This window comes from Epinephelus moara, chromosome 5, assembly GCF_006386435.1.
Source record: "Epinephelus moara isolate mb chromosome 5, YSFRI_EMoa_1.0, whole genome shotgun sequence".
Taxonomy (NCBI): Eukaryota; Metazoa; Chordata; class Actinopteri; order Perciformes; family Serranidae; genus Epinephelus; species Epinephelus moara.
In genome coordinates, this window is record NC_065510.1 from 42,672,874 (window position 1) to 42,696,037 (window position 23,164).

General features: G+C 39.1%; 1 protein-coding gene across 2 annotated transcripts in view; it reads right to left on the reverse strand.

Annotated features, from left to right (window-relative positions):
* Positions 1-1,523: 1,523 nt before the first annotated feature.
* Positions 1,524-23,164, reverse strand: part of LOC126390014 (testis-expressed protein 2-like) — a 49,483-nt gene continuing 27,842 nt past the window's right edge. The window contains exons 4-13 of one of the 2 annotated variants that reach the window (XM_050044077.1): positions 22,053-22,253; positions 21,430-21,760; positions 20,924-21,162; positions 20,471-20,650; positions 16,766-16,865; positions 10,560-10,686; positions 7,411-7,518; positions 6,996-7,205; positions 6,449-6,569; positions 1,524-4,153 (exon numbers count right to left, since the gene is read on the reverse strand). In XM_050044077.1, coding sequence (XP_049900034.1) covers positions 4,004-4,153; positions 6,449-6,569; positions 6,996-7,205; positions 7,411-7,518; positions 10,560-10,686; positions 16,766-16,865; positions 20,471-20,650; positions 20,924-21,162; positions 21,430-21,760; positions 22,053-22,253 — 1,767 coding nt within the window. In that variant the 3' untranslated portion in view covers positions 1,524-4,003. Of the gene's footprint in view, positions 4,154-6,448; positions 6,570-6,995; positions 7,206-7,410; positions 7,525-10,559; positions 10,687-16,765; positions 16,866-20,470; positions 20,651-20,923; positions 21,163-21,429; positions 21,761-22,052; positions 22,254-23,164 lie in introns of both variants that reach the window. The other variant, XM_050044076.1, reaches the window with a different exon arrangement.

A 23,164-nucleotide genomic window follows, 5' to 3' on the forward strand; every position in this document is an offset into this window, starting at 1 on the left:
CATCCTCTCCCTCAGGCCACATCCATCAACTTAATCACGTCACATCTTATTTTCCAGGTGAATTCAGTGCACCAAATAATTTTGGGTTGCTCTGTGTTTGCTAAACTATTTATCAGGGGCGTAGCACCAAATTCTGGGCTGTATGCATAAAGTCTCTGTGGACCCCTCACCCCTCCTCTCTTCACGTCTCTCACATGCACGCCTTTTTTTTTTTTTTTTTTTTACAAAGCCAGTGTGCTTTCTTTACATTATCTCTCTTCCCTTTTTAGAACCCTGATTTCCCTTTTTTTCTGGAAAGACATGACTGTATGTTGGTGCTCCAGCAGCATAAGAAGTCCCTCACTCAGCTCTAATTGGGGTGCAGACTGAACCATTTTGCACCTTTAAGGAGTGGGAGGGGCCTCAGAAAGCTTCCACTATTTTTTAATACAAAGTTCAGCCTCAGAGTCCTGCACTGGGTTGGGTATCCGCTGGTACCTGACAGGTAACCTGTAAAAAGCTGTATAACAGGTAAAAATATGTATATATACACATTCACAGGTACAGAACTGGTAAAAATGAACTTCATGGCAGCGGGTGAGAGCAAAAATATATTTTTCATTTTTCAAAATAAAGCTAATGAAAAAGATGTGCAGTATAAGTGTAATATGTTTACATCTAATTCAACATTATCAAGCCACAATTCCAAAATCAGTGACCCGTTCTCATATTCGTTACTGACGTGGAGGACTCCAGCGATGGAACTTGGCAGCCTGACGATGAGGTGGCAGCATACATTGAATTTAAGACACCCAAGGAGGATCCTTTTGAGGTTTTATGGTGGTGGAGGGTGGAGGCTTCTAAATTGTTTCCTAACCTGGTAGTGATTGCGGGGAATGTTGTCACCATCTCGGCATCGAGTGCAGCCAGTGAAAGAGACTTTTCCTTTGCTGGATTTGTAATTCAAGAACGGAGAACCCAGCTTAATGTGAGTGACTCTAGCCTGTGTGTGTTTAATTACGGGTGTGGGTCATGTTGCGAGACTTTTATTAGCAGGTGCGACTTTAATGGGTCGATTCTGATACTGGCTTTTTATGGGTATGGGCCGCTGCAGGTTTTCAAAAATGGACCTGTGGAGGACTCTGTTCAGTCTCTAAACTGATTCTAGGTCAATTTTAATTTAGTATGGTACTAATTATTTGGGAATAAGAAATTGCATAAAAAAAATTCCATTCCAGGCTTTTTGAGGGCCCTGGGTAATCAGTCTCACTTTTCACTCCACTACAACGCCCCTGCTCCTAATAAAGCATTTCAGACAGAGATACAGCAGGCGGTTATACGTAGTAGTTTCCACCACTAAGTACACTCAAGTACACAACTGTACTACACCATACTGCATTAAGCCTCTTTCATTTGACAGATATAGTTACCAAGAACTCTAGATCCAGTTGTTTTATTATGAGTTATTTATATTTGATGCTACACTATATCAATGCATTAGTAATAAGCTAGTGCAAAATCTGAAGCAAAAAACAAAACAAAAAGGCTTTTCATTGAGATTTATTTTGCTCTATAAATAAGGCAGATACACATAATCACTTAATTTGGCCTTAAAATTACATGAGAATTTTAAAAGTCATTAATAATTCACAGATACAAATCATGACATGATCTACATATATCCTCAAAAATCTTATTTCATTCTGTTTATTCCAAAGAAATAGACAAAAAAAAATTGAACAAGAAAACAAACAACAACCATAACCCACTTCATGTAGTCACTCAAAAACAAATACTTAACAAAAAGTAACCAGAGCATGACAGGAAAGACAATCATACTGGAAAAACAATCTATTATGTGTTACAGTGCTTTAGTATCATAGGAGAGCAACAAATGAAAAACAAGGCAAGAATTCCTGTAAACAATGTTAATGCAGGTATTGTAGGGCATTTGTAAATATTACCTCACAGTGCCATATCAATACAGGATGTGTACCTTTGAGTAGAGAGAGATCTGGCACTATAAGCCTAATCAAAGGACTTTGGTTTAGATTAGAAATATGACACAGTTAAAAATGTATTTTCAGAAAGGGAACCTGGAGATAAGGCTTTACATTCTTGGCAATAAATGCTCTACTATACAGCACGTACCTTAACTTTATCCAATTGCTGTACATACAGTATGGCAGGTAGAGTCTTTTTAAAGCACTGTCACATATCAAAGTTGGTCATACAAATTCATTTCCAACAATATGATCAACAATAACACAGTTAAAGGGATATTTCAGATTTTTTTGAAGTGGGGTTATGTAGAGTACTTATCCATTGTCAGTGTATTACATAGAGTAGATATCAGTCAGCATGCCTCCAGTTTGGAGAAGCAGGCAGGAGTCTGACACAGAAGCTAAGCAATGTACAGCTGTGGATGGGGGTCAGCAACAAAACACATTTCAGCCACCTATAAGAAAATCAGTATCAGTTTAAGTGTACACTATATATTATGTATTTTCACTGCTTTACCTTTCTATCAGACAAACTGTTGATTTTTCATTTGGAAATCACTGTCTGACAGTGAGGTAAAGCAGTGAAAATACTTTCAATATAGTGTACACTTCAACGAATATTGTTTTTTTTAAGGTTTTAAGTGGCTACATTACGTTTTGTTGCTGACCCCTCCACAGCAGCAGATTGCTTAGCTTTCATGTCAGACTCCAGCCTGCTTCTCCAAACTGGGGGCGTGCTGACTGACATCTAATGTAGGTAATGCATAGACTGTGGATAAGTACCTCACATGACCCCACTTCAAAAAAATCTTAACTATCCCTTTAAGCAGAAATAATGTATAGATAAATACACCACCTGGTACTCCACATGATTGAATGACACATCTGAATGTGAAGATATGCAAGATGAGATAGTGTTTATCGTAAGAAAACAAAAAGAAAACTTGTATTTGTGCAATAATTTGCATACCATAGTCAGAATGTGACTGGGTAAAAACTGTTGTCATACAGTAAGACCCAAAACTATCCATACATACATTCAATAGACATGTTAGAGTTCTCGTTCTTCTCATCAGACATACATTTTTATATATCAATACAAGATCAAAGTATACCAAGCATTTCTATCATTGCACTTACTGGGTCATTAGTATGGGATTTACATAGCGAATGACACTTCCTACATAATGTATGTTTGCTCTTGAGCATTATTTCCATATAGATATGGATAAGGGCATCATTGGCATAAAAAAAAAGGAATCTTGGCAAATGAGGGGAGGTGTTTAGGGTTGGTCACAGCACAAATGAATACTGTTAACTGTTAACACCTGATCAAAAACCGCTCACATAAAGCCACTTAAAGTTTTCATGTTTCATATGGTAAATAAATCTTAAATGAAGTATCTGAGCTTATTCAGTATACTTTTTAACCTGCATACACGCTGTTCCTTCTCAACAATGGAAGTGACAGCTTCTTCATACACTCACCATTCACTATGAAAACACCTCTAACTTCCACATACTACCTATTGTAAAACTCCACTTATTAATGCTCTATGTCACTCCTAGCCTCAGCAGCAACATGTCATCTGCAGGCTGTAAGGTATCTGGTGAATGCTTCCACATCTTCATATTCATAGGACTTTTTTTTTTTCTATATCCCCATAAATATCTGTTATTAACTTGAACCAACCCATATTCTGAGCCAAAAATGACTGTCTTCATATATCAGTCCCTATTCAATAGGTTCTTACAGTTCTAGAAATCCTTCAAAGTCAAATCACCTTTTTCTCTGGAACAATAAATACTACTGAACAGAGCAGCAAACAACAGTTTGTCTTTAGTGTTTCCTTGGTAGACTCTCCCTTGTTTCTTTAAATTCTATGAGCTTTCCTCTACAGTGGGAGAAACCCACTCACTACAGGAATGGATGTGTGTTAAAGTAGAGTCTGACCGATCCACTTTGGCTCCAGTTCCCATTTTGAGACTTCATAAGCTCTAGGAAATACTGTAAACAATCTTCATGGCTGGTTGGAGCCAACCTTCTCTGGCTGCGAAGGCTGTGGGTCCACTGTGGGGTCAACTAAGGGCCCGCTGGCTGTGCGTGGGTCCATGGCAGAATGCATGATAGTCAGCCATACATCGTCCATGTTTGGCATGACAAAGATTTTCTAAAAGAGGAGAGACAATGATGGATGGACAGTCAATCTTTAGTATTCTTGACACATTTTTGACACAGTAATCTCTTTAAACTGATTTATCGGCCACACATTGGTATTGGCCTATATACTCCCTATTGACTGCAATCAGCTTATCAGCAAATAAGATGACATTAAACAATGTCAGTGGCCAGTATTTTTCTGTTGTGTCATATTATTTTGCACAGGCTAAAAAGCAGGGCTTTAGACTAACGGCAACCCGTTGTCCTGAGGAAAACGTGTTTGGATCGAACAAAGATCCTACCCGGTACACTGTCTGGATGAAAGGATGCAGTAAACTTTCTGTCAGCTCATCAGAGGATGCACCCTATTGTTTGCCTGATAATGCTACATTGTGAACAAAAAAATCCATGTTGAAATCAGCAGGAGAGATAGTTAACATTAGCCGGTGGCCAGAACTTACTGCTGATAGAGGCTTTTCTGAGTTACACTATGATGCCTTCAAGATCTATCCACTATCGGGTGAGGGTAAATTATAACATTGTATGTAGTTTTTGGGTAGAAACATGAATAAATACAGTTGTTTGAAGGAGACATTTTTTTACCTTTTCACAGCAATTTAGAATAGATATTAGACAGGGAATCAAGATATATATAATAAATAGGGATGCACTGATATGGATTTTTTCAACCGATAAGCGATAATTACCTGCTTCTCATGGCCGATAACTGATACGATAACCGATAATTTCACATTTTTGTTTTTTAAAAAGAAGTGTATAACCTGTAGTTTTTGTCCACCTGAGGGTAAGAAAGGCTAAGATGAATTGAGAAAATATAGCTGATTTAATATTCCACAGCCCTGACCTAACCAAACCTAACTGATATCACTGTTGCTAACACAACAAAAACAAAGAACAGCTGTGACTCTTCCATACCTGCCAACATAATGCTGTGAAAAAAGAGGGAGATTATCTGGGGGACTGTCAAATGACGTACCCTCAACGCCCCTGCCCCCATATAACCCTACATGACAGATGAACATAATAATTACAAGGATGTGAAAGTAAAATGACTTTTAATCAGTATTAAATTTATAGTTAATGGTAAGAGAGAGGGAATTTATGAGGATCAGTGTTACTGTGTAACTCTGGGGTGTCAGTAACATATATGCAGACTGGAGTCTCTACTAACAGAGACAACCAGTGACAGCTAACTCATATGAACAGGTTGAATGTGCATCAACAGGTCTGCGTTACATCTGATATATGAAATGTTCATATCATCACACTTTTTATAAACACACCCAGATGCCATCTCACCATCCCACCATAGACTAGCCTACAACTACCAAGTAGAACAGCGATGTGTTGCTGATTCACCTCACACATTAACACTCAACTCAGACAAACAAGCGTGAGGCTGTGTCTCACATACACGTGAGAGAGTGAGAGAGACGTGCTCCAGATTGCGTTGCCAGGTAACGATACAAATAATCGCTATAACACCTTCAGCACTGCGTATAACCTGTGTCGGGTGGTCCAAGATCAGACCTCCCACCCACTGTGTTGGGTTTGTAGATGCTACCCTTGTTAAGTCAATGAAAGCAGTCTGGAGTGATATTGTCTGTGCTATTTATTGGCTATAATTTTAATTATCGGAATAATGCATAATAGTTCAAATGTCCAATTATTGGCTGACAATTTATCAGCCCGATATATATCGAGCACCCCTAATAATAAAAAGACTTTTAAAACAGATTAAAAAAAGTTTTCACGTTGTTTCATAAAAGATTCAATTAGTGCTCACTAATGAAGGTCTGAATGACCAAAACATTTCTTTTTTTTTTTTTTTTTTTTTTTTGATAATGAAGATTTCTTTGTTTCCCTGGCACAAAAGGGGGAATAAATAATCAACATAAAATCAAACAAAAAAACCCCACTGGTATTGGTAATTGGTAAAATTGTTATTCTAAACATCAGTATTGGTCCAGAATTTCACAACTGGTGCATCCTTAGTTTTAAGTCTCCTATATGATCATTCTAGGATCATATGATAATTGTTAAAATGTTGGATGGCCTAGATCTTTGGAATTATTTACACTGTTAGCTTATAATATTGGTGATTTAGAAGCTGGATATTATTTGTAAATATGATGGCACAGTGCAAGCATAATGCAATTTATTTCAATGGGATTGATAAAGAAGAAGAAAAAAAAAAACGACTAACATTCTGATATAATCAAGTCCTGTGTGTCTGACTATCAGAGCCTAAAAAGAAGAAAAGAAATGTAGTATCTATCAATACCTGGAATTCCTGGTCCAGTTTTTTCTCTATCCAGTCTGTAACATGAGCCAGAGTGACTTCTCTTTCTCCCAGTTTAGGGCGCGCCTTCAGTTCCAGGTGAGGTGGCTTCCTAAAGCCATACCTATGACAGAGCAGATAACTATAAACTTGACAAATAAACAAATGTAAGCAACACAGGGTACAGTCACCACCAGCAGAGGGCATAATGTATTCAACAAAGTGCTACATATTTTTTTCAATAACACATGCAGTTGCAGGGTAGAATGAATATCAGCTGTTCTGAGTAAAGATATCCTTACTGTGTATGTTTCACATGAATTAATAAAAGTATGCGTCTTGTGACTAAGTAACTGTTGACATGCGAGAGGAAAGTGGCTGATTCAGAGTCATCTGAAAGCCATTGTTATCAACAGAATTGGCTGTGTTTTGTGAGAAAGTGCCATCTCTGAGGAGATATGATTGTTTCTCACTCTGGCAGACATTAAAATTCACTTTGCACCGCATTCCATGAATAACGCAGAAGAAAAACAACTCTTTCTTCACATACCATATCCTGTCAGTGGGCGGAGGGGGTATGTTGACAGCCAGCATTCCTTGGAGTTCCTGCACCTCCACTGTAAGCAGAAGGGGTGTGTTAGACACTTCCTCCATCTTCTTCTTGATGAACTCTGTCTCTGTGGCCTTCTGGAAGTATTTGGACTTAGTGATCTTATCAACGAAGCGCATGATCTTGCTGGGTTTGTGGCCTCCAACCAAACTGTATTCAGTAAAAGGAAGGTAAGAGTTAAGGCCACATACTGAATTCAGTATTATTTTAGTATTCATTTAATGGGGCATATTTCAATGTTTATTTCAAATATTTTTCTTAAATGATTATAACATACACATTTTCAAATATTCCATAATCTCTAATGGAAATGGATTTACATGAGCAAAGAGAAAGTATATAAACTCATTCTCACCCCTCTGCTCCAGTCGAGTCATTTGAGAGCTCTGAGGAGTCTTCTTCATCTGAAGAGCCCGCGCTGGACGACTCTTCATCACTATCAGCCAGGCAGTAAGTCCGTGGCCTGTTTCTGTAAACCAGTAAACACAAATGGATTAGCATGCACACACCACACCACACCACACACATGCATGCATGCATGCACTAACACACACAAACATAGTTCTGTAGTGTTTCATTGCAATAAGTGAATGAATTTTATTGTACTGTTCCTCTGGAAACATCATTGTTATGAAAAATAATTTGGTATTAGTGTGTCTCGAATTGCATACTTGTACTGAACACTTTTTGAACACAACATTTTGAGTGCACAAGTACGCTAAGTGTGTTCACACTGCGTAGTACAGGAAAATGCAGTGTACTACTGGGAAACTCAAAACGGTCCAAAAGTTTAGTGTGGAATGATGGACACTTCTCGCCCTCAACAGTTGCCATCTTTGTGAGGTAGTGGAAGCTATGTCACAAACTTCTCAACTTTTGACACTGCGGCTGGGAACAACAAGAAGCCTATTAGTTATATATGTGTTTCACACTAAGTACCAATACTGTTGTAGAATAGAAGCCATAAGTAATATTTGTTGGGTCTGTAATGGTTTGGTACCTCAAATAATAATGTGAATGCTAATGTTAGCATTCGCTAGCTAGCTAACTTGTGCCTAGCTACGGCAACACATTTGAATCAGCACTAATGTTATGGTTGATGTTTTGGTGGAGATAGCGGTCAAATGTTGCCAATAATGCTCCCTCGTCCCTTTGTAATTTGCCGTAAAAGAAAAAGAGGTAGTTAAAACCCTGTTGTCACTTCCGTTAAGTACAAAATGGCAGTGCGAGATTTGAGACAACACAACCCTATTAAAATTAGTGTACCATGCAAGAAGTACATAGTGTACTACATTGTAGTGTAGTATGTGCTTTGAGACACACTCTAAGTTAGCCTAAAAACGTTCTGCTCAGTGCGTCTTCTGCAGTGTTTCCACTGTTTCAGACAGATGTAATTTGATTTGAAACTAAATCTAAGCTTGGCTAGTTTTCCTGAGGACTAGCATAAAATGAGCTCACTTCTCATTTACTGTAGGATTACAAGAGTATGACATTTTTATGGTCTGATAACTATCTCAGAAATACCACAGTTTCACGGTAAAAGGTATTACACAAATATTATTACTATTATCAATATCAGTTACAAAGACCCTTAAAGCAGTGGTTCCCAACCTTTTTCCTTAAGGGACTGCAATAACTGTGGTTCATCTGCAAGTTTGTGTAAAATGAAGGATTTAGATTAACTTATTTCCTGTGAATATTGATTCTCATATGAGTTTTCCTGATAATTTTAAGGAACCTTTTATACAATTCTCTATCTGGATTATATAATTTTATTTTTTAAACAAACATATATACTTAATAGGCTTCTTTTATGACAAATAAAGTGTTCCTTTCACCCTGACACCCATTGTTCTATTAGCTTTTTGATTATTTTAACTACGTGCTTTTCTAATGCAGGACAAGGCTGTGAAATACAGCGTGAGGGCTCTGTGAATATAGCTTATGCTCACAGTGGCCTTATCCTTTGAGATTTTGTCAAGTTTATATTTTGAATAGAAAAGTGTATTTATTTTTATATTTATTATTTGCACTAGCACTGTTGCTGCTGACGTATAGTATAATCCACACCTTATTCAAATTGGAGTCAAATGCAACATAATTTCTTTCTTATGTGCACTGTTGACTGTGTGGATTTGAATGACAATAGTCTATCTATCTATCTTGAATAAAAAATCTCAATATCTTTCTTCACAGAAGCAAATTAAATGTTGAGATACAGGCCTATTGTATATTCTTAAGAAAAGTTTTGCATCCCCTAAAACTCTGACGGGCAGTACAGGAGAAAATGACATGGGTTGTATTTTTTTCCCCCCAACACTGTACTACATGGTATGATAACCTGATAATCGTCAGTTTTTATGCTGCAATACACAATTTCACTGTATACTGCAGCAACCATAATACCGGCAATCAATCTATCCCTGAGAGGTTCATACTATGTGCACACTGAATTTTATGGATGCACTGATCCAATACACCAGATTGGCATCAGCAAAGACCAGGGCCATCATCAATTATTTAGCAAATATCTAGCATATGATTGAGGGCCTCACAGGAAAAGTGCAAAGAAATGACATACTATATTATGCCTTTTTTGACATACAAAAACTATCACTATTGCCAGTGATATAGTCTGCATAACACTCATATTGAATTATAGTTTTCAATGTTTTATACATTTGAATGTAATAAAATGCAGACACAGTTATTTATATACAGTCAGTTATTTATTTATGATTAGCCTATATTTGCTCACTTTGAAAGGTGAGGTATAGTTGCTTGTTGTAGAATTTTTCTTTATATTTTTTAGCAGTATATTGGGTAGAGGGGACATTTTGAATATATTCGAATATTGGGGGTGGAGGGGTGGATGTTTGAAAATGGTTGTAGTTCTCCTTTAAGTGGATCGGTGATCATTGTAAAAGTCAGGGTTTTGGTGTCAATATCATAACAAAGCCTGACTGAAGCAGAGTGAAGGTACTGATAGTGGGAGAGAAAAAGTTTGATCAGTGCAGGTTGACTGTATTTATTCTGGAAGACTGTATCTTGACATGTTCTGTTCCTCTACATTGCTGAGGATGGATTTGGGGGAGGTAAACAAACAGTCAGTAAAACAGATGAAGGCACTACTAAGAAATCAGTACTTAATGAGATGAAGCACTGGGTGGTAACATGGCTAGAGACAACCCCAAAAGTATACAGGTAGAGAATGAGAGTTGTACAGAAGACCTCGTTGTTCAAAGTCAAGCAGCACTCACCAAGAGCAGATACACATCCGATTAACAGCCGCATATAGGTGGAAACCAGAAGGTAGAGAGGGAACAGCAAGAAAAGAAAGGATAAAATATAAAAGACAAAGATATAGAAAACTGAGTGAGAGCCAGACAGAATGTGACAGAGACATTTGTACTTTTTAGTGTCAAATTAAGGGGAGAAAAGCATCTTATCAAAGTGAAATTACATCTTAGGGTTCTTCTAAAATGTGTGTGCTTGACTGCTCACCCATCTTTGCCAAATTCCCCAAAACGGAAGCTTTCTCCCTCCTTGCCCAGGCGAATAAGGTTCATCTTGGTTTCCAGGGTCATCAGAAAGGAACCACTGTAGGAAATCTCCAAGTCAAACCACAGACCTAAAGGGACACACTGTGGTTATTAGAAATGTTCATCTTAGGGAAAATTTAAGAAGTAAAACTGTAAAGTGGAAGATTTGGGGGTATGAGCTATGAGGAGTAAAACAGATGACGCCACTGTCTGGTCACTATATCTACACACAAGCACAGTCATGATACATCAGCGTGTACAAGGTAAAAAGTACCAGTTTACAGATGCCGTAAATCAATCTCATAAATCTCTATATCACATTGTCAGACCCTATTTATGAGAGATGCATATGTTTTAAGGCCAGTCTCCTCGACAAAGAGCAGCTCGAGCCACAGTCCTTCTCCCTGCCTGTTAAATCTCTTCATCTTTCTCTCACTTCTTTGTTATGCCACCTCTAACATTCTTCCCTCACTGTCTTGCCCTTTCTGTGGCACCATTTGATCCCAAAGATATCACAGAAGTGAGGACTCCAACAGACTTTATGTACTTGATCCCTCCACTTAAACGAGAAAGACAGCGAAAGACTTGGTGAGGGGAGGTGAGAGAAAGAAGATCACAAGATCACAAGGTCCTTTAAACGGATGAGAAACAGTTGGAGAGCAGGCAATCTTCCCTCCCAGCACTGTTTGATATCAGCGGGAAGGGGACTGCATTAACAGGGCTCTCCCTCTGCTCTGCCAAAACTGCTGTAATCTGGATTATATTAACTCCTCAAATGCCTCAAGGGGTAAGCTATGTGTACTCTGTCTTTTCTTTTTTCTGCCTCTTAACAACAGTGGATCACATGTCCTTGAGTACAAGGAGCCACATCCAATCATGAACTTAGGTGTGGTTTCTCTTAACACCACTGGGAGGCAGCAAATGATGACAGATGACACAGGAAAGATAAATGAAGTAATTAGGCCATTAGGAGATTCTAAACCAGACCACACTACACTTTGCTGCAACTAAGATACATGTGCATGTATGCAATGCAAATGTCCCGAAGTGTGTGCACATACATGGCGCCACATTTAGTGCACAGCTACCACAGTCCTTTAAATAATCAGATTTAGATGTCTTTCTTGCATGGTTGATAGAATTTGATAGGGTCAAGAAATATAGAACTAGTAGGCCAAAAACAGGCTGTGTGTCCTCTCCTCACTGCTCAGTTTAGGTCTGAACACCAACTGATTGTGCTAAAGGACGTGATAATGCAATGTGTCTGGTGTGCTGAAGAGAAAAACATTCAGTGAGTCAGACAGAAACAAAGTGTGGTGGTGGTGGTGGTGGTGGTGGGGGGGGGGGGGGGGGGGGGGGGTAATGAAAGCAGAGAAAAACACCTAAAGCAAAAGAAGGGAAAGCAGGTTTGGAAGTCAGTTTACAGTCATTTCTGCCTAGACTCATTTGTAGCCATAACAGTTGACAATGCTTCAAATATGGATGTTGCTGCAAAGAAGCTACACATGCTATATGTAGTATACTATCTATTCATGGATGCTTCAGACACATCTTTCCCCCGGCAGCACAAAAGATCTATACAATCTGCACAACTTTAAGGTAAACACCCAAGATTAGAGTCATCAATTCAATATCTGATGACCAGAAGTCCCCCCGAACATTATGATGCAACAGTGACGTTGACCTCTGACCTTTTGGATATGAAATCTTATCACTTCATTGTTATATACTACTAGATATTTGTGTGTTTTGTTATAATTAGCATTTGAATTCTTGAATTATGGCCAAAAACATGTTGTGTGAGGTCATAGTGACCTTGACTTGACCAAATTCTATTCACTTAATTGTTCCTTGCAAGTGACGTTTGTGCCAAATTTGAATAAATTCCCTCAAGGCCTACTTGAGATTTTTTGCATTCACAAGAATGAGACAAACAAAGCCATAGTGACCTTGACCTTTGACTACTAAAATCAAATCAGTTCATCCTTGAGTCCACCCAGATGTTCGTGCCAAATTTGAAGAAATTTCCTTGAGGTGCTCTTGGGATGTTACATTCACAAAATGGAATGGATGGATGGACAACCTGAAAATGTAACACCTCCAGCCACGGCTATTGCAGATGGAGAAGCATTAAAACAGACAGACAGTTGGACAGAAACATAGAGTGAACATCTTGGAGTGTGTGGTGGATAATAATACTGTGTCTGGCTGGGTCTGGGTTCATGCTGGGCACTGAGGTTTGTTAGTTTGGGGAGAAGAAAGAAGAGCCTCTGTTAAAGCTGCTGGACACCGGGTGGAGCTTCCTTAATTGGGGTGAGCCATGTGGCGAAGAGTGTATGCTGCACATACTGCATAGACATGCCTTCACACATGAAGGTGACTGCTTGCATATATCTAGAAATGGACATTACAGAAACTGATGAGTTTGAAGCAGAGTGTATGTGAACATAAATGTGCATAGACACAAGTGTACAATGTATTCCTTGTGGAGATATGCACACAAAGACAGCTGGAGAGGTTCATCGATCCAGTGCACTCAACAGGCTTGTTCCAGGAAGGAGCTGGGTGAGACACGTTAAAGGCAGAACTTGAGATGCAGGGAGGATACAGCCACTGTAACACCAGTGGAAATCTCAAAAGGGAAACTAAACTGACCGTTTCCACTTAACGTTTTTTGACTAACACTTGAAGGCAAAAGACTATTGATCATAGAGAGACAGAGCAGAAAAGAGGTCTCTGCAAAGGTCTAAGCTGTAGAACACAAACCTGCACAGGGCTCAGTATAAATGCTTTCATTTATCCTTAGTCTCGTTTGGAGCATGTGCCTCTTTCCTGCTTCTTTTCACTCCCAAGCAATATGTCAAAAAATGAAGCACTTTGCTGTTTTAGATTGACAGTAGGTAACGTGGACCAATAACAATCCGTTAGAAAGAAATCAAAACATTTGGCAACATATTGCAGTTTCTGAATGAAAGTGCAATTAAAGCTGACAACCTATCCACAACATCAACAAAACGGTGGCCTATATACACACTGATTGTGTCTGGAGTGGCTACTGAGGTGTGTTTTGCCTGGAACAGTCCCAATACATACCACTGCTGTCTCAGTTGGATATGCAATCAATTCCTGCTCTCATTATAGGGTTGTGTGAGTGCTGCAGTGATAAAAATGAGGCGGTGACTCATAGCACAGGAGAGAGGAAGGAAAACACTGAGACGAAAGAGCGAGTAAGGACACAAAGAGGAAGATGAAATGAAAGGGAATGCAAGAGGAAGAGAAAAAGTTGGAGATTGTACATGTGAAACAGCTGAGGAGACATATCTGTCACTGAATGGAAGGGAGAATGAGAGAAGCAGTGTGGTACAAAGGCATGGAAAGCTCATTGCTGATACATGTCTAAAAGTGACATACAAAGTGCCTTCTGATCAAAACTAGACAACAGTTAGCTGAAAACTTCAGCGCTACTTGAGCCAACATGGTTGTGCAAGTGGCAGGCAAATGTACAGTCGCTAAGAAAGCTAAAGCCTCACATAGATAAGCCTCGATTTACCCTCAGATAACTAGAAGATCTGCTACAGTGCTAAGGGCCTGACTTTATTGTATTCAGCTAAGACCTCACTAACCAATCAAATCCTAATCCTTAAACAAAGCTTATAATCATAAAGTGGATTTCAGGATCTATAGTACATGACACCTTTGATAAAGGAGGTTTCTTCATATTAATCAAGCACACATACCTTTTGGTAACATTTGCAACTAGAGTTGAGTAATATGGAGAAAATCAAATATTATAATATTATTGACCAAATACTTTGATATCAATATTGCTACAATATTGTAGGGTTGACTACTGGCGCTTTCACATAATGTTTAGACAATGAGATCTTAATAATCAATCGTCAGTAGCCCTTTTTACACAGAGACAGTGCTACAGGGCCGCTACGAAGTCCCTTCTTTACGGCACCTTTGCATTTTTACACAGAACCAAACAATGGTGGCACCGTGCCGCCTCAGTGTATGACTTAAGATAGCATGCCAGCATCCTGGAAGTAGAATAGGCGTGACGGGGGTAATATTAATCACTACAGCGTCAGCCTCTGGCAGTGCTCTATAAGCAATAACAATGGCATAACAATAACAATAATTTACCATCTCTGTTATATAGCAGCTGATCTCTTCCTCTGCTTAGAGGGTAAGGACCTCCAGGATCTCATTTTTTTCCCAATTTGTGGACATTTTTTGTTTGCTGTTCTTCTTCTTTGAGTTAGCGGCTAGTTACTTTGTAAATCTCTCCTGTTGGGTTGCACGCATAACACGTCATCAAAATGTCACACCCGTCTTGTCCATAGTCCTGTCCTGCCAGCTGTCCCTTTCATATAGACATCAAATCTGGTGCTGGTTACTACCTCCGCGGCCGGTTTAAAGGCGACAACTCTGGCAACTCTGTGCCCCCATTCCACAATCGTACCGTTTATACAGAATGGCAAGGCAGAATAACAGTGTGATATTCCTGCCTTAAACAGGCAGTGTGGAAAGGGCTAGTAATGTGGATGTAGTGATTAAGTGGGTAAAGATAACATCAGAGCAGCTAGAACAGTCCGGTTAAGTATCACATCACTTGACTGTTATGCAGACTTTAAAACCAGAAGAAGAAAATGTAGACGAAGATGACATCTACTCTCACATCACAATATTGATATAACAGTGATTTACTGCCCAGCCCTACTTGCAACTGCCCAATACTGAACTCTGAGCAGTATCACTGTTGGTCAGACCGTCTGGCAGCAGCCGTAGAGGAGGGGAAGGTTTGTACTTTAATTTCAAGAGCTCAGAGCCCACAAGTAAAGAGCATGTCTCTCTAACCTCGAGGGTACCGCTGCCTGACAGGCTGAGTGGGTGTAAATGCACATTAGGCTCCAGTGTGATGCACAGTAAATCTCATTTTGCCTTTGCCCCCTGAATGGAGCAGTTATGGTTGTTATAGGCTATGGTTTTACTATTGCTCACTTATTGTGGCTGATAAAACACATGTTTTTGGCTTTACTATTGCTGTAATCAAAAGTGATTTGTGTGTATTTTTACCTCATGAATTTCCATTTCTAGGTTTACAAACTCTTACGGAAAGTTGCATGTTGTCAATGCTGATTCACATGTAAACGAAAGTCTTACCACAGGCAATGAATCAGAACATGATGATAAAGTGATCCTTTCCGCTGCCTTGTATTGTGTGTGACAGTGTTGTTTTTAACACAGAATAAGGTTGTCCTGACAAAGCCTCAGTACTGTGATCTGCTTAGTCACAGCAGGACTAGAGAAAGAATGGGAGTAGAGGCCAGTCATGAGACAAAAGGTCACTTGTGTCCACATGTGTTTATATGCAGTAGATTGCAAAACGTTTTTACCCGATTTGACCTTTCACACTACTTCCTGTGCTGCAAGACTTTGAAAATGAAATTATTTGGATTTTTATCTTAATTGTCACTGCCACACTAACTTCATTTCACATATGTTTAAGTTAGCAAGAGGTTGTTGCACAGACATTGTTAAGGATCAGATCACATTTTTAAAAGTGTCGCATGTGTGGAAATTCTGCTTTCTTTAATGAGCCAGTTACATCCCAGGAGCAATGTTTTATCTGGCCAGGAGAAGAGTTGCAAATTTCATCAATTTTGTGTGTTTGAGTGTACAAACCATTATCCAATGCGTGAAAACATTTGTGTGTGTATTTGATGGCATATTGTACATGCATATATGCTCTTTAGCTAATGCACAGACTCAGGGGGCCAGCTTACCATCTCTACTAACCAATTCCTGGGGGAAACCCGAGATTTTAACACCTTCATACAAGTAAACTCTACAGCAATTGTATCCCGATAGACAACTAGCTTGCGTTACCACCTGTTTATCTTTGTTATCTCTAAAAAGCACACAGCTAACTGACTGGCAGGCGATCGGTGTAGGGGTGTTGCGCTTTCAAACATAAGAAGAACCCATATGTCCTTTGTGGATAAGCACATTCCGAAAAATAAATGGAGTCTTCACAGAATACTGCACACAGAGCTCAATGTGCCACACAGTCAGCATTACAGGTCAGACATGTCAGTATCACTTTACAGAAGTCACTGAGTGTGACTACTTGTGTGTGTTAGAAATTGATTTTTCTCTTACCTCGGTAGTCAATGGTGGGTTTGGATGCCTGGAGGATTCTGGGTGTGGCCGAGCCCATGTCCAGTTCTGTCAGGGTTAGCTCATTCATGAAGTAAGGCAACTGACAAAGACAAAAGCATACAACTGAGCTTAGCGCACTGTGCATGAGTAATTCATTAGCAGTTTATGATCTATCCTAATTTGGAAAAAAACAAACTGTAGTTTATAACTACTAGTCCATACCCGGGGATGTGTTATGTATAGAGGAATAAGAAATCAAAAACAGTATATTAGAGGAAATGCAAAATCAGAGCACTGTAAATGCACTGTGTAATAAATGTTAATGTAAGATACACAATGCACACTGTATTTAGAAACATGCTTTATGGCAAAATACATGGAGCATAGTTTTGGCTGATGGCACGGAGGCACGCGCGCGCGCGGGGCCATGCGCGGGCACACAGGTACACACATACAGGTTTCGATCCGCAAGTGTTAGAGATGAAGGCTTCCCAACCAAACTGTGGTCCCATCGCAGGTGTTTTCGAAGTGGTCTCCGTGCATGCACAGCTCATGCTGCTAATGGTGCTGACAGTATGACTGGGTAGTGGACAAAAACGCGAATATAAACAGTAGAAATGTGGGAAAAATGCAAAAACGGCATCGTGGCTGTCTGCACATGACCAAGATGAAAGCCTATGTGTAAGTTCAGAGAAGTAGGTCAAAGCAGTGAGGAGGAAAATGGATGATGACAGACAGACGGACGGACAGACGGAGGGAGGGACAGAGGTTTCTCCATTTAATAGTAGGATAATAGTAGGATAGTAGGATATATCTTTCAAAGAGTATAAAGGATGCCAGCTTGAAAAAAAGGAAAGGAAAAATATAGACAGAACTATACAAGACACAAACTGCACTACATAATTAGCACCATAGAATAGGAAGCACCAAAATATTCATGACTGCATAACTGATTCCTAAGTGATCTAAATCAGGATTCAATTTGAGCTCTGTGGGTAAAGAATTCCACGTTAATTCCACGGACAGAAAAAGCTGTTTGTCCAAAAGACGATTTTACACAGGGGAACCTTACAATTCCTATGAGCTGCTCCACGTGTTACTGAGCCGGAAGCTCTAAGTGGATCCACAAGGTCACTGAGAACTGGGGAGCCTGATTATGTAGGCATTTATGTATGAGTTTGAAACTGGTGAAATTAATGAAATTATCAAAACTTAACATATTTAGTTTCTGAAGAACAGGGCAATGATGTGCTCTTATTGGTTTCCTGTCCAAGATTTTAATTGCTTGATTGTATATCATCATAAGAGGTTTAGTGATTGTAGAGACTGCTTGTGAACAAGAGGTTACACAGTAACTTAAATGTGAAAAAAATCAAAGCATGCATGAAACTGTTTGCAGTGTGAAATAATAGAGAGTCTCTGGTAAGTCTAAATGTATGTAAGTCTTAACATGCTTCTTGAATTTTAGTTGTTAATCTATTATGAGGCTGAGGCAGTTGCTGTCCATTAATATTTAGATTTAACACATTAGCGTCTGTTGATCAGTGAGACTGTATCGTCTGCATACATCTGAAAACATGCTTCGACACATGATTGTGGCAAGTCATTTATGTATAAGCTAAAAAGAAGCGGACCAAGAACAGAGCCCTGAGGTGCTCCTATTCTAGCCTGTAAAAAAGAGACTTCTCATTATTAATGACAACACACTGTTCTTGGTTAGACAGATAAGATTAAAACCACTGTGACGTTTTGTTAGAGAAATTAAATTTGCAGAGTTTATGAATGAGGATATCATTATTTAAAGTATCAAAAGCTTTTTTAGATCCAGGAAGACTGCCCCAACAACTTCTCCTTTAGCAATTGATGATTTGAGCTGTTCTATAAGAAAGCAGTTAGCAATCTCTGTGGTATAACTCAGATGGAAGCCAAACTGTACGGGATGTAGACAGTAGTTTGATTCTACATAACTGAGCAACTGATGAGCGACAACTTTTTCAAGGACCTAACTGGACCTAACACTAACTGGCCAACAAATACATGCCTGATCAACTACTCCTGATTTAAAAATAGGTATGACTCAGGCTAGTTTCTATTTACTGGGAAAGATCCCACTTGTAAAGGAAACGTTGATTAGATGAGTGAGAGGTGTTGCCAAAGTGTTCTTTCAGAAAGGCAGTATCCAGGTGGAATTGATCTTTTGAGTGACTATTGGCAATTTTATCTATTATTGCTAGGACTTCAGTCTGATTTGTTTGTTGTAATGTTAAGACATTATCACATACATTATTTGGGACAGATAGCTCCACACTGTGAACTTTAAAAGGTATTGGCAAGCTCCTCTACAGAAGAAACAAAAAAAAATATTGAATGCATGAGCAATTTGGCTACTGAAGAAGAAACTAACCATTCCCAATTTTCAATTAATTATTTTTTTATTAATTACTTTTATTAAGCTATTTATTTGTTTCCACATAGCAGAACAATTCCCTCTGGCCTCTGTGATAACCGAGAAATAATATTCAGCTTTAGCATTTCTTAATTCTTTACAAACACGGTTTCTTGATCCTTCATACTGTACCATAGTCATATCATTATTTAGGCAGCTTCTTATTGCAGTTTGTAGAGCTAGATCCTGTTGTTCAATTTGTTCCAGAATGGACTCATTTACCCAAAGTAAAGAGGATTTTCTGTTTGAGTTGCTAGGCTTTATTAGAAACTTAAAACTGAAACTGTGTACATCATCCTTATCCTTAACCCTGTCCCAGTGCATTTCATGCAGTTCACCCTCCAAAGATGGGAGATCACTTTTTAGAATAGTTAGCGCAAAGTTTCTACATTGACTGAGAGTTGGGAAGCGTTTTTAAGTCAACTTCCTTGATGTTAAAATCACGGAGTGATCAGATAAGCCAGTTAAGAAATTATACGATTTAGTTATCTTTTCTTCCTTTTTAAAAAAAAATTTGATTAATTGGTGACCTGCTAGATTTTGTGGTTCTTGTAGCACCTTAAATAATTCTCTCAAGTGGCAGGCCACTGAAGACTAGCTAGGTTAGTTAGCTGTCTTGGTAGGTACGTCAGGGTTGGGGTGCCTCAACAACTTGTTTCCTAGTTTTTGGCACTTTACAGAGCAACTTGATTGTGATTTTGTTTTGCTTGAGATGACTAGTTTCTGTTTGGTCACGGTTTTGTGTAGCTGTGATAAATACTTGTGTGGAGTAACTTGTGGTTTGTGACCATTTGGGTTGTGGTCACTGCACTCCACATTTGTTAGGTCACTTGTGGGTTGCTGCTTAGGTGTAAGTTAGCAACATTTGTGTATTGGTTGACTACATTGTGACCATTGACCCATTCTGTGCTGCTGTCCCTTCTCCCTCCTTTGTAGATCTGCCCAGTGCTGCACCTCGTTAATTAATGCAGCACACCTGGCATGGAGGAGGTGCTTAAGAGCTTCTGCACCAGCAGCAGAGGAGAGAGGCTCTGGTGTGGAGACTGCTGGTCCTGCTGCCTCTCACCATGGGGTTTTTGTTGTCTTGTTTGCCTGTTTTAATTCTAATAAATCCCATGGATTTATTAGAATAAAGTAACAGCTTCTTTTTTTTTTTTTTACATCATCTCTGTTTTTCACTTTAACTTTTTCTCTTTCTGGTTGTTTAAATTTCAACCACTTTTACAGTGAAAGGTTGTAAGGGGCTTTGCTCCACTTACCCGAATCTTGCTGAGCTTTAGCTGTATCTTCTTGGAGACCAGCTCAGCCCAGTAGGGCTCGCTCAGGAAGTCCCAAAAGACCCGGCCAAGAGCCGCATTCACCCAGGCAACAGTATCCTCCTCCTCCTGCTCCCCCTCCTCCTCCCTGGGCTGCACCTGAGCTAAAGTGGTGCTCTGAAGCTTAAGACACAGCAGGCAAGTTAACAAACATTAGGAGAAAAGAATACAGATCTCATATCTTTGAACAGGATTCTAAAACATTTAACCCCCTAAATTGCGACCTATTTTATCCCTGCAAATATTCATGATAAGCCACAATAGCAGCTACTTGCTGTTGTTTGTTATTACACAGCTTGTAACGCTGTAAGGTTAAATTTGAAATGACATGAAAAGTCAGTCACCTAAGAAAGGAAAAGGTGTTAATAGTATAAATGGAGAATGAGTATGTTTTACCTTCTTATCAGCCCCAGGGCTGCTCTGAGGACTCTGGAGAACAGGGCTGGCAGCTGTAGGGCTGACGACCACCTGTTTTGGCAGTAAGGAGGCCATGTAGACATTGTAGTCCAATAGCAGTTTGCTTCTGGCACTGTTTGCTGTTGTTGAGGAGACTGAGGAGTCCTTTGATCTGGGCAGAGATGCCAGTGCCTCATCCAGACTGCTGCGGCTGCTGCTGCGACTGTGAGAGCTCGGAGCTGTGGGCAAACATTGGAGAAAAGTGAAAAATTAGACAATGCACTCAGGTTTTGTCACCGTTTCTGAACCACTAAAACTTAAGATTAGAAGTACCATTTCTGTCTGTATAATGTATCAATATATCTGTATAAAAACATATACATACATTTAGACAAATTTAGCCTTAAAAAAGGCAGAATAAGAACAAATAAAAATCTTAAAAATTGTCCTCTGCACTTGCCGAAGGAGACAAATGTCTTGCAGACACAAACATCAATTCCACTCACCACTTTTACTTCCTGCAACACTTGGACCTTTCTTCAAGTCCACCTTGAGCTTGGAAGCTGATAGAAACCTCTGGAACCACTCCTCCTTCTCCCTCCCAGTCCTTCCAAACAGATAGAGGGTCAGGTCTCGACTGGACAAAGTTGACCCCCCTCGTTCCTGTGCTCCTCCCGTCCCCTCTCCTCTGTCCCTTGTGTTGAAGCTCTCACTGGACTCCCATCTGTCACCTTCGGCCTTGGACATGAAATCATCCTGTTTACCAAGTTCAACGCATATGGGGTATTTTTTGTTCCATATACGCTTCCTGGCCAGGCTCTGAGGCATTAAATATACCTGAGGGAGGATGACAAGAGGACAGACCTGAGTAAAACCAAGTTTTGACCAAATTTCATGGCTTTTTAGAGACAAGTTAGGACAGTTTCCATACTGTAGTATTTGTCATTATCCATATTAATGGGCAACATTCTTTGTAAGACAATAGACAAGACTTAAATAGACTTAAATGAATTTGTGTTATGCTTCACTTCACTGATCTACTATTTCAACAGGAAACTACAACTGACCTCAGTTACAGGAAGACTAGAGAAACAATTATCAAATGACTATTTTTAAAATTACAACATACTTTGCTGTTGGTGAGATCATAGATCTTCTGACTGATGTAGGTCACATCAGGTTTTGGTTCGTTGTGAGAGGCACGGCGGGGGATGTTGTGGTTGGGCTTAGACAAACGAATGATGGAGCCCTCCAACCGAACATACACAGACTGCGTCAGTGTGGCATGGTATGTCTCTGGGTCATAGTTTGATATCTCGTTCATCCAGCCCTGGAGGGAAAACACAATTATTTTACATAAGGTAGATTACTTTGCAAGGATTGAGTCCCAAAACAATCATACTTGCTACTGCAATTTCTATGTGCTGTGTATGCTTTTCAACAAAAGCAAACACAAAGAAGATAACAATCCAAAACTGTGCCTGGAAAATGAAGACACTGTAAGTACCTGCTCACACTGTGTTTTCAGCCATGTAACCATGCCTCTATGAACTTCACTGATAAGCGTGTGTGCTGCATCCACTGTCTTTTCGAGTGCGGTTTGTTGTCATTTGCTTTGTGAGGTAGACTTTGAAGTTCCTCTAACTAAACTCAGCCCAGGATCCACATTTAGGTCATTTGCTGCTTTGCCATTTCAATGAAAAAAGTGTCACAGAAATCTTAAATCATCTTAAATTACATGTTCTTCACAGGACTCCATATATATAGTGGCATTATAAAGTAAAATTCTCCTATATTCTCAAGGTTCATGTAGTATATATTTTTTCATAGTTTAACATCACAACTTTGTGGTATGTTACTTAAATGTATAGATTTGGCATGGCACAGTTACTGGTAATTAAAATGTACTTCTAAATTGCAGATAGGTGTGAATGGAAGCGTAAATTGCGGCTGCACAATATCCCAGAAAAATCATATTACAATTATTTTAACCTAACCTTTAACCTATTGCGACCGTGTTATGAGTCAAAATTTTAGTGGGAACGGTACATTTTGCATTTCATTTCCACTAGAAAAAACAAAAAACAAAAATGATGATATATATATATATATATATATATGAGTATATACATACATACATACACATATATATATATATATATATATACACATATATATATATATGAGTATATACATACATACATACATACATACATACATATATATATATATATATATATA